General features: G+C 38.1%; 1 protein-coding gene across 1 annotated transcript in view; it reads right to left on the bottom strand.

Moving 5' to 3' along the window:
- CCT7 (chaperonin containing TCP1 subunit 7) overlaps nt 1-12,037 on the bottom strand; it is a 29,715-nt gene extending 17,678 nt beyond the window's left edge. Inside the window, exons 1-7 of the mRNA XM_067104378.1 lie at nt 11,867-12,037; nt 5,396-5,548; nt 5,029-5,136; nt 4,598-4,756; nt 3,990-4,181; nt 1,088-1,252; nt 784-917 (exon numbers count right to left, since the gene is read on the bottom strand). Of these exons, the coding sequence (XP_066960479.1) occupies nt 784-917; nt 1,088-1,252; nt 3,990-4,181; nt 4,598-4,756; nt 5,029-5,136; nt 5,396-5,548; nt 11,867-11,869 (914 nt within the window). The 5' untranslated portion in view covers nt 11,870-12,037. The remainder of the gene's footprint in view (nt 1-783; nt 918-1,087; nt 1,253-3,989; nt 4,182-4,597; nt 4,757-5,028; nt 5,137-5,395; nt 5,549-11,866) is intronic.

The following is a 12,037-nucleotide window of genomic DNA, read 5'->3' as shown; positions in this document are numbered from 1 at the left end:
TAATAAGATGAAATTAGTTTTCTTCTAAATGGTAACCAACACCAGTGCCTTAGAAGTGAAGAAAATTAATTTAATAAATAATAATGAATTTCAGCAGTCAAAACAAAAGGCTCCTACATTTCAAAGACATGACAAGAAAAAGCAGCTTTGTTTGGAAGTGACCTACAAATGGTTATGCTTCAGCATACAATACACTGTGCAACAGATAATAATCCAATACTTAGCCAAGACAGAATTCAATAAAACCAGACAAAATGAATGCATGTAACCATAATTCAAGGATATCACGCATGAGTGAGTTAAATGAAGTGTTACACAAACAAAAAAAAAGATATCACAAAATTAATCTACTGTATATATGAAATCATTTAAGGTTTTAAAAACTAATTCAAATTTTACGTTCTTCACACTTTGCACAAGCAAAGTCTTCACCTCAACACTCACCATTAAAATGTGTAAAGTCCATAATCACTTTATATTAGCTGCCTCTCTCTCTCTCTCTCTCTCTCTCTCTCTCTCTCTCTCTCTCTCTCTCTCTCTCTCTCTCTCTCTCACCATTTTTTGTTAAAAAAAAAAGAGTGCAGGCCAGGCAAACCTTTGATTTCATCATCATCTGCTCTAGACTGGATTTTCCCAAGTGGATATAAAGAATACGTGAAACAGTGAGAGGCATTAATTGTGTTCAGTGGATAAATTTCTGTAGATGTGTCTGTACAATGGTTCTTGGAAACCAATTGGTGAGTTAATTCACTAGACAAATCAGTGCTATTCGATGGTTCTTACCTGTCTGCAAAGTACTGAGTGGCGACATCACCAATGGGGAGCTTGGATAAAACTACCTTGGCACCTGACTTATGGATGAGATCCAACTTTTCATATAAAATATTCCATTCAGTATCAACAATTTTCTGGTACTCCTGAAAATAAAATAATAAACTGCTAAAGTTCTGCAGCTTGGATTTTAACACCAAAAAGAAAACATTCTTTCTTGATGACATATCTCTACAGACCATTTAACATACAGTAGCTAAATCTTACAGCATTAACACGAAATCATACAGCATTAACACGAAATAGTCAATCTTACCTCAACATTATTTACTCTGATTTCTGCATTGTCACGTTCTGCTTTCAACTCCAGTTCAATATTCAACAGTGCTATCTTGGGATTATCATAACGTTTGGGCTGCATTTCAAAACCAGCATAAGAGAAGGTCTTCTTGAAGGCTACACCATCAATCAAGAGAGATTCCTAAACAGAAAAAAAGAAAAAAGTTATTTATGAACATTATTCTTAATTTAATTTAATTTGCATTGACATTAACAAGAAGTAAGTATAGCTTAGTTTTACCAGACCACTGAGCTGATTAACAGCTCTATTTTCAATTCAGGCCACTATTTGTTTTGTCAAAATAATATATTAAATATCTAAAAAGTTTATCCACACATTAAAATTTGGTTTCTGAACCCAGCAGGTCTAAAACACAGTAAGTACAGCCCAACCTCTTTAATACCAGGCCACTGTCAAATGACAGAAATCACCCTAAACCGCCCCCCAATGTAAACCATCTTGCCAGCTTTATAAACGCATTGTTGAATTCAGTTATCCTGGCACCTATCAATGTTTTCTGGCACTTCAAATATTTCTGGGTTCTGTTTTCAGCAAAAGCTAAAAATCTGCCGCTTCTGCTTCTTATAACCGTGTGTGTGTGTGTGTGTGTGTGTGTGTGTGTGTGTGTGTGTGTGTGTGTGTGTGTGTGTGTGTGTGTGAGAGAGAGAGAGAGAGAGAGAGAGAGAGAGAGAGAGAGAGAGAGAGAGAGAGAGAGAGAGAGAGAGGTTTTTTGTGGACTGCACATTATTCATTTCTTCAACCACAGCTACATCCGTAGATTTAGTAGCATACTTTCATAACACTTTCCTCTCCATTGCATGAAGGATGAATAAAGATTTATTTTATTTTTATTTATGGAAGTCACCACTAAAAAACTGGCATACTTTTAACAGGTCAAAAACTGAACTGCAACCTTAATGAATGTGTGTTGTTATAGTAACTGTCACTGGCAAACAGCTGTTTCTTGATTCAACTGTTCACGTCATTACTTGTTGTTTATGCATGCATTAGTAAGTGGTTGTTAATTATAAGAAATAGTAATGAATTCTTAGACAGGTCACAAGGTTGGTAAGCCTGATTTAATGTATGAAGATTTGCATTTAATCTAAAGAACTGTTGCTTCTACGCCTACTCATTAGTTAAAAATTAACTCAGATATAATATGCAATGTCAAAACTGAGACAAGCATAGAAAGCCTAGCCTAACCTATTGAAAATACTTCTCGTACTATACATGATGCATGCAACGAAATAGAAAGTTTTTGGACAAAATTTGAATGATTGCATAATACATGAGATTGGATGATACACGAGTACATGCACAAATTATGGTTCTTTTGTATGCTGTATATTTTTGAGTTTCACAGAATATTTATGTTGGAAATAAACTGTGCTTGTGTATTTACAGAGCAAGTTTCAGTTCTGAAATCTGAAAAAATCCAAAACTGTATTTCCAAAAACCTAACAATATTCATGTCATGCAACAGTTTATGGTCCACACACATACATACACATTCCTAACATATTGGATCACAATACCATAACCGAAAATTTGTAAAAAAGATTTTATAAAGATTTTATAAGGGAATATTCTATTACAACAAATCCTCTATAAAATCCTAAAAAAATCATAAAGTTCTGCAAGACATACAAAATATACAACAAAAGCAAAGGTTTGTACCCCAGTAGGAACAAACAAAATTAAACACGTCTTCATGCCTAGTCAGAAAAACTAAGCAATTTGACGAACCAACAAAAACACAAGACAACTGACCAATATTACAAAAAATTACTAAATTCAAATTTCACTATCTCTATGATAAGTATGCAAGAATAAGTCTACTAGAACTGTATATCCAAGTTGGTAAGGATGTAGTTACAGCTTAAATATTCCTTTCAGCGTTATATGAATGAAGTCACAGCTAAGCAGTCTTGTTAAACTAACCTTCATAAGATCCTTTTTACTTGACTTAAGTATGGATTTTCTCTAGTTCCAGAAAATACCATTATACATCAAGAGCACATACTTCCATGCAATTTCTATAAGGATTGAATTAATATAGGAATCATATAAAAAGAAAAATTTACTTCACTGATGGTACACAAGGGATCACCAAAACTAGTACCAAATACGTCAGTATGTGGCTATATGACATCAAGATACATACAGCCCTTGTACATCAAGGTGAATAATGAGCTACAACACCAATAAAGTATAAATACATCCCACTCTAAACAGATAGAGGAAAAAAGTAGAAACTACCAGAACTGGACACTTAAGACTAAGACTTTGACATTTTTTAAAATAACCCAAGGTAATGTAATGAATTGATGAAATTTAGGCCTCAGGCAATGGGCATTTTAAGCCATTCACCTCTGTTGGGAGTTGGGGTGGATGGACAGCAAGATAAGCATAAAAAAAACAGAGATGAAGTACAAGGATCTAACAATAAAAAAAAATCTGGCTGCTTTAAGAGAGGTTTGACCGCAAAATGGAAGGAAGAGGGAAGGGAAGAAAAACAAAAAGGTCATGGTGTGTGAATTCTTTTAGCACTCACTGGTATTACAGATACTGCAAAACCCAAATGCTGAACATCTTGTTATCTTGGTATCAATAAACATTAAACCACTCTAGTCCTCTAATTCCCTCCTCCCCACCCAAAAAACTTTTCAACTAGAATTTGGCCCATCTGCTAATAATTCTATGGTTATCCTACCAACAGTCATCAACCTAGAACCAACCAACAGAGCTAAAAATACATAAAATTAAATATCTACTTACATTTACAATAAACAACAGTCTTTTACCATAAAAATCTTTCCAAAACAAAGACTGAGCAGTTAACATAAAAATTCTGCCAATGACATCACGAACTCACCTCAAGAGAGCCACCAGGAACTTTCTTAATACCAATCATGTCTAGTGGCAGGAGTGAGTCAAGAGACATAACTGCATCCACAACCATCTTTGCAAAGAAATCTTTTTGTTGATGTATCAACTTGCTATTCATTGAAGTTCCAGCGCATTTCTCCAAAATGGAGCGAAGCTCTTTTGGGTCTTGTTTATTAACCTTAAAACATGAAAGAAAACTAGTTAATGGTCACATATAGTATTTACAAAAACTCCATGTGAATTCTATCAAAACACATCTAACACGAATCAGTATAGTATATAAAAATCTACATACAATGATGCACAAATTACATTACTATATTAATTCATATGATCATCAAACAGCTATATTTACTTTACATGTATATAGTATTGTACTTTATCATAATTAAATCTCTACTGAGTAACACAGTAGCAAATAAACCTTATCTTACCAAATCATTAAAAACTAAAAATCTTCCTTTAGCATAAACATGTAACCAATGAGCTCTATGACCACAAAACCACTTCCTATAGCCTATACAGTACTTAGAAATTTTAATCCCTAGACATTACTAACAAGTTTTAACCCCTAAACAATACTAAATAACTTACCTTGACCGAAATCTCATTAATTTTTTCTATTGCAAGTCTAGTAGCTTTTCTGAATGACCTGACAATATTATGTGGGTGAACGCCTTCTTCAATCAATCTCTTGCATTCATGCAAAAACTGTCCTGCTAATAACACAACTGTTGTTGTCCCATCACCAACCTGAAAAACAGTACATGGAAATGACATAAACAGTACAACTACTTCATTTAATCGTCCCATAAAATTCCCATACACTTTTCTATAAAAAACCTAAGTTTAACTTTTTATTTTACCTTTCAAACAGTACTAATCAATTTTATTAACCAAACTTTCTATTCTACTAGCCTCCAAAGGCCATAGGCATGAAATAAATACATAATCCACTGTATACAGTATAATCAGAACTGAATTACTGCTTAATACTAAAAGTAATCCAAAGCTGTAATTTTTACCTCAGCATCTTGAGACTTGGCAATATCTACCAATGTCTTAGCAGCTGGATGGACAATGTCAAGCTGCTTCAATATTGTAGCACCATCATTACTGATCGTAGCCTGTCCCTGCAAACCAAATAAAATATGCTAAAATATCTCTCTTTGAACCCTGAGTCTCAAATACTTACCGGTGTACAATAAAGTTACAGTAGGACTTTAAAAATAAAATTTTAACTGATATGTCTGAATGATTACTAGAGAATGCATTATCTGTAAGAAAAATTTATCTTGAAATATCACTTAATATATTGAGAGAAAAATAATTTCATGCTCAAACTTGGCTACACATGAAAAGCAATAATCTATGACACTAAAATGATTTTACCTTAGAATCCACAATCAACTTGTCCATACCACGTGGGCCAAGAGTGGTACGGATAGCATCCACAACTGCAGCACAAGCATTGATGTTTGAAATAAGCTGAGGTTTTCCCTGGGAAGAGTCTGTCCCCTCCTTCAATAAGATGATTTGTGGTTGCTGAAAAGAAATAAGATATACAGCAAATGAAGAGATTATCTTTGTGATGTACATAGTAAAACTGATAAAAATGCAATACAGTACCTTCACCCACTTACTAACAGCTCTCTAATTATAAATGAATCTTCTCTAGTCATCTGAAACCTGAGGTCCAATACCTTTCTAGTTATACGTGAACCCCTTCTACTCATCTGAAACCTGATGTCTAGTTACACTGTATATACGTGTATTCCTTTTACTCATCTGAAAAGCTGAAGATCAAGTCTATGACCTATTATGCTGACTCTGCAAAGTGTAACTGAATAACTGAAAGCACAGATTATCATTTAAGCCTACTGCTATAGGCTTGGTTAGGTTATGATGTCACTGTAACTCCACGTTGCCACATCATCCTTTACATGCTTTTTTATGTCGTTACTGATTACGCACACAAACGATATATTCTTTTCAACTGCTTAGACAAAAGTTATCTTGCAAATAGGTCTTGGACTATACATTTTTCACCATTTAGGCTATCGTAATTGACTGGTTTTTGTTTTCTCTACTCAAGAACCCTGTTTCCCACTGGGGTGTCTCCCTTCCATACTCACTAGATCTAGGGGATAAGGGAAACAAAAACTGGTGGTCTGCATCAACAACAATGGTCAACAATAAATTACCCTCGAGAGGGCTGCTGATGCAACAGGGAGATAGTTCTCATGCTGAATGAGACCGAAATGCCACCGGTTGGTTCCTTGGCACCCCTTGTCGTCTGCAACAAAATATCCTGTGTCGACTTCTTCTGTAAGTCCGACGTGATCTATTCTACTGTTGCTGTTAGGAATAAAGCTGACTGATCTAAAGGCACAAACAGGAGAGCCAATCTTTGAAAGTTGTTAACACCTTTGGAGGTAAAGGTACACCATAGTTCCCTTTTCTTAAGAAACCCCATGGAGAATAAGGTGGCCAGCTCCTGGGAGCCATCCTTAATGGCCTTATCCCCGCACAAGAGTACTCCCAGGCAGTCCGAAGCAAGTCTTGAAGTGTACTACAATCTTCTATTTTCTTGGCCAACACCCCAAATGTCCAGTCTAGGAAACTGAATACTCCGAAGTAGGAGTTCCCTTGGGGTGCGGCAGAAACTTGAAGTGAAGGCACTTCCCCAGTAAATTAGGACGAGTACCCCCTTGGCGACAGACAAGAGGGAGGTGCACTGAAAACCGCTTTACCAAGCTCCCTCTTTCCTGCCAACCAACTATGAGGCCTCTACTGGCTGTCATCATGAAGGCTGAACCAGGTGACGACAGGGCCCCGTGGAGAGAAGAAAGTTAGATAGCAGAAGAGGAAGTACCTCAAGAGTGCCAAATACGCTGACGTAGGATGTTCTTGATCAGTGGCTTCTTTGTTGGCTTCCACATTTAATGTAATGGGAGATGGAGCTAAGTCCGCCTGATTATATGTAGCAGCAGGTTGCTTTTGTAAAAGTCTAAGGATGTTATCCAACTGCCTTTGGATAGGTTCCAACGAAGGTTTCATGATGGCAGGCATTGGCGCCAAATGTTTGGCTTCTGGTGCCAAGCACACCGAAGGTGAGAATTCTAGGACATGGTGCTCAGAAACTGGGCGTACGGACACTGAGTGCTTGTAACCCAATCGCTTGGACACAGGGCGATCCGACACCATATGCTTGGACATTGGGTGTTCAGATACTGTGCATTCGGAAGTTGGGCATTCAGAAGTTGGGTGCTTAGACACTGGGCGCTTCGACACAGAAGGGTCGGACACTACATGTTTGGAAACCAGACGCTCAGGACGCTCGGACAACCTGGATGAGGAATGCCACGTCAAAGACCGGCTCCAAGAATGTCATGTCAAAGACCGGCTCACTGTCATCAAAGTGATCAGGACTGAAAGTTAAGCATTTAGACACTGGGTGTTTGGACACAGAACACTTTAACACTGCACGTTTGGATACTGGGCGATTGGACAACTTGGATGAGGAATGCTGCATCAAAGACTGGCTCTTTGTCACCATAGTGTTATGCACAACCCGCTTGGGACTAACCCAAAATCTGGAGGAGGGAAGAGGACTGTGCTCGCTCCCTGGGAATCTTACATGGGAGTGGGGAAGCATGCTCAAAGGAAGGAACATGCCTTTTCAATGGCCTTGACACTTTTGAAAATCGTTTAAGCCCCCTGTCCACACTGGTGTCCAAATCACTGGGCAACAGAGCATGCACATCCGTATGAACACCTTTTCAGTGGCGATCTGCTGAGTCCTGGGTTCAATCAAAAGGCTCGGTTGAGGGGGCAACTACCCGTGGGCAAACCCCACTGACCTCCCTTGGACTTCCGGCTTGCTTCCTCCCAGACCTTTGTTTAGGAGCATCGGTGGACGAGTAGTCACCTCCTCTACTTGTACTGCACTTGCACCAATACTAATTATGCTTGACTGATCCATAAGGGTCTTAACCAAAAACCCATTTTGGGCTACAGTGTTAACAAGCAGACCAAACTTTTGGTCAACGGAGTTTGAAGAAAAGTCAGAGGGTTGGTGATAGGGGAACACAGGTAGAGGTGTAGAAGGCACAGGTTGAGAGGCAATATCCAATTTCAGAGTAGAAACCTGACTAGTTAAACCTTTAGCCTCAGCTCTAGCAGCCGTCTTTCTCTGTCTGTCTCTTAGGAGTCTATTTAGATGTGCTTCCAAAGCTTTCCATTTACCCTGATCACAATCTTTGCATTCGTATTATTTAAGTTCAAACGAGCAAATTTGCCCTCTACAATGGCAACAAAAAGTGTGCGAGCAATATTTAGCCTTTGCTGCAATATCTAATACTGTACTAGACACGCTAGAATCTGACATAATAAGTCAAAAGTCTAAATAAATACTAGCTAAACTAATAAATGGCAAGCTACCAACATGAATGAATACTTCAACAAAGGAGAAAGATACAACCATCCTGCGAAATTCAAATCAGAACTGCTCAACCAACCATGTACGTTTGTTATCCGGCAGAAACAAATTGGGCTCTTCAGCACTGTTATACCTATTCTTTCCGGTAGTGGGCAGGGTCTAGTTACCTACACTAAAACAATAGCACATTACCTCAAACTTCAAAATTTAGAACTGCCAAGGTTAAGTGAAACTAATAGCTATATAGTTACTTGGTAAGTTACTTACAGTATATAAAATGCAATAGCCTCCAACACCAGCTTTGTGATTCATGTCTTTAGCATGTAACTGATCACTGTTATTATATCATGTAATAGATCATTGTCATTTTAACCTCATGAGGAAATTTACTAGCCACGTAGCCAACAGTATAGTGTGCCTAGTTACAAGGGTGATAGCTCTTTGTTGGGTCAGTTGGTAGAGCTGCGGACTGTAACTCGATGGGCTGGAGTTCAATTCCCCGGCCGGCTGTTGAAGAGTTAGAGGAATTTATTTCTGATGATAGAAATTCATTTCTTGCTATAATGTGGTTCAGATTCCACAATAAGCTGTAGGTCCCGTTCCTAAGTAACCAATTGGTTCTTATCCATATAAAATAAGTCTAATCCTTCGGGCCAGCCCTAGGAGAGCTCTTAATCAGCTCAGTGGTCTGGTAAAACTACGGTATACTTAACTTTACAAGGGTGATGGACTGAACATCAATGCTTTTTGGCTCAAATACATAATTTTTGGAAATGACAAAAACAATCACCTATCAATTTTTTGAGGCAATGGTTATCTCACAGCCCAAATAAACCTTAACAACTTATTTTTTAGTATGTATGAATGGGCTAAATGTTTGTTATTTTATAGCATAATATACTTTGTTTATGCTTTAACCAAACATGCCTCAATTGTAACTGTTACTTCACCACACTTACCACCATTTTGAGGCATGCCATGGAGCAGTGAAGCAACCATGGCATAGAACAGAATAGAATATAGAATTTAGGCCAAAGGCCAAGTGCTGGGACCTATGAGATTGAGAGCAGAAAGTTTGAAAGGTGTAACAGGAGGAAAAGTTCTCAAGTTGCACTATGAAACAATTGATAAGAGAGGGTGGATAGCAAGATGAAAGGAATGAAAGAGGTTGCAGCTAGGGGCCAAAGGGACACTGCAAATAACCTCAAGGAATGCCTACAGTGCACCGTGTGAGGTGCACAGACGGCATTGCTCCCCTAAACAGCTGAGTTGGGGAAACCCGAGTCATCTACAAAACACCACAACTGCCTCAAAAATAAACTGAAATAGTCATGAAAGTTACAATGTAAAAATTAGATTACCCATAACTTGAGCTTTTCTGCTCCAATTTTAAAAGAAAATGGTGAATGTTCACCTCACCATAACCAGCATACAGTAGTTCTCCAGAACTCTTAAAAACAGGTTTATTTCACATACAGTATTATGGACATTGTCATCTTATCTTAAACTATGCTCTCTATTAATTGAATTTCTTCTACTAGTTTCCTGAGAATTTCATGCCTTCCACCATGTTTTGGTTCTAGATGCACAGTGTGTCTATCATATGGGCTAAATTAATTTAAACTATTGCTGCAAACAAGTGTTCAGTACTTCATCTTACTTGATGTGGAAAATAAATCATCTTGATCATTTAGCTTTCCTCTTGGCATCCATATTTAAATTTGTATAGACAAGAGAGGCATTTGGACTTAAAAGGCTGCTTTATGACCAAGAGTCCATACCAACAGTCACTGGCATAATTCTATAACATATGGATTTTATAACTTTGGCTCGGCCTAGCATAACCAACATTTTGCCCTACTCTCTAGCATACTATTTTCTTGTCCAAATGTCTCTAAAATAAAATAATTGGGTAGAAGTAAGTAGTAGCTCGGCGGTGGCGACTACCTTCTAACTTGACTTTATCTATAGTTTTTTGGTTGCTAATTATGGATTTACCTTCAATTTTTGTTGGACGAATGTAATTAACCTGTAATTAACCCCTGAAGTCCGTCCAACAAGGGGTTTCCATATGCGATCTTCATAAGACAGAACACGGGTACGTCTGTTTCGAACGGTTCATATCCCGTCCAGCAAGTGCAATAATTTGTTAGCGTATGGGTAACCCTGCCCCCCGGGCCAGTACTAAACACGGCGAAGGGATATTCCATTTGGCTGACAACAAAGAAACCCACAGCCAGTATCAGAAGCCCTAAAAGTGTAGAAAAAACCAGTTTCCAAGGTAAAAACAGGCGCGGAGCTAATACTTAGAGTTACCAATAATTGATAACTTACATACCCTATGGTGCGATACATAAAATCAAATCATGCCTCCTTGTAGTTTATTTTATAGTGGTTCTCAATCGGTTTTGTCCCAATTTTCAAGTAGAATGCAGAGAAAGGGGTCATGACTTATTTGGGATTGTCCCCCCCACCCCCAAGCCAGGTTAAGGCACTGCATCCAAGATTAGGTTAGGTTAGAAATGGAATATGAAGTTTAGGCCAAATGCCAAAGCTGGGACCTATGAGTTCATTCAGCGCTGTAAGGGAAATTGAGAGTAAGAGGTTTTAAAGGTGTAACAGGAGCAAAGTCCCGCAGTGCGCTATAAAACAACTATTACGGGAGGGTGGAAAGGAAGTTGGAAGAAAGGTACTATAAACGGAGGGTAAGTAAAAGGAATGAAAAGGAGTTAGGCTACAGTGCACCGTGTGAGGTGTACTGATGGCACTAACCCCGCTAAGGAATAGGTTAGTTTAGGTTATATTCCCTCTGATATGGCTTAGGTTATATTCCCTCTGATATGGCTTCTATTGTAGCCCTAACACCTTCCTCTGCATTCGTTCCCAATTCTCTTGGGATCCATCAGGTAAGAGCCCGGCTCCCTCTTGTAGGTTTTGTTAGGTTAGGATGTATCCCTGTACGTGAACTGATAAATTCAATAATAAAACCAATAGTATGGGTTATACCTTCTTTGAAAAGATAGGCCTAGTTTAATGCATGCGGTGCACTACGAGCTCTGGTTGGGTGTTTTCCGGTCATCATTCGACTAAGCTAGAGCAATCGGCTTACGGTGATAAGAAATCAAGCGATCGAGATGACGTTCCTGTCATCTACCCAGGTTAAGTTCCGAGGAGTTTAATTCAATGTTTACTTTCAATTATTCGTAAACCAAACGGCATTACGCTACAGCCTAAAAATAAATGAAAACGCGTGACTGCAGACTTCAGTTCAGTGGTTCGGCGCTCTTGCATTCTGTAATTTCGGTTACATTTATTTAGGCAACTAACGGATAAAATTATTAAAAAATCGCCGATTCTTGTCGAAACTACATAAAATTTACATGATTTTACAAAAACATGACAAATATGAGAGAAATACTCACCATTTTGTCACTTTAATACGAAGAGGCGAATCGCCTTTACTGTCAAAACAATGCGGTTCAGGGGGCGAAGGCGAACGCACACAAAGCTGTATCCACAATTTTCGGAGAGACTTGAAGGGCAGCTATATGTTTAAATCTATACAAATTGTTTTTAATCTGTATTATTTTTTC

This window comes from Macrobrachium rosenbergii, chromosome 5 (assembly GCF_040412425.1).
Source record: "Macrobrachium rosenbergii isolate ZJJX-2024 chromosome 5, ASM4041242v1, whole genome shotgun sequence".
Classification (NCBI taxonomy): Eukaryota; Metazoa; Arthropoda; class Malacostraca; order Decapoda; family Palaemonidae; genus Macrobrachium; species Macrobrachium rosenbergii.
The sequence above is the reverse complement of the archived record's forward strand: the minus strand, read 5'-3'. Positions and strand labels throughout refer to the sequence as shown.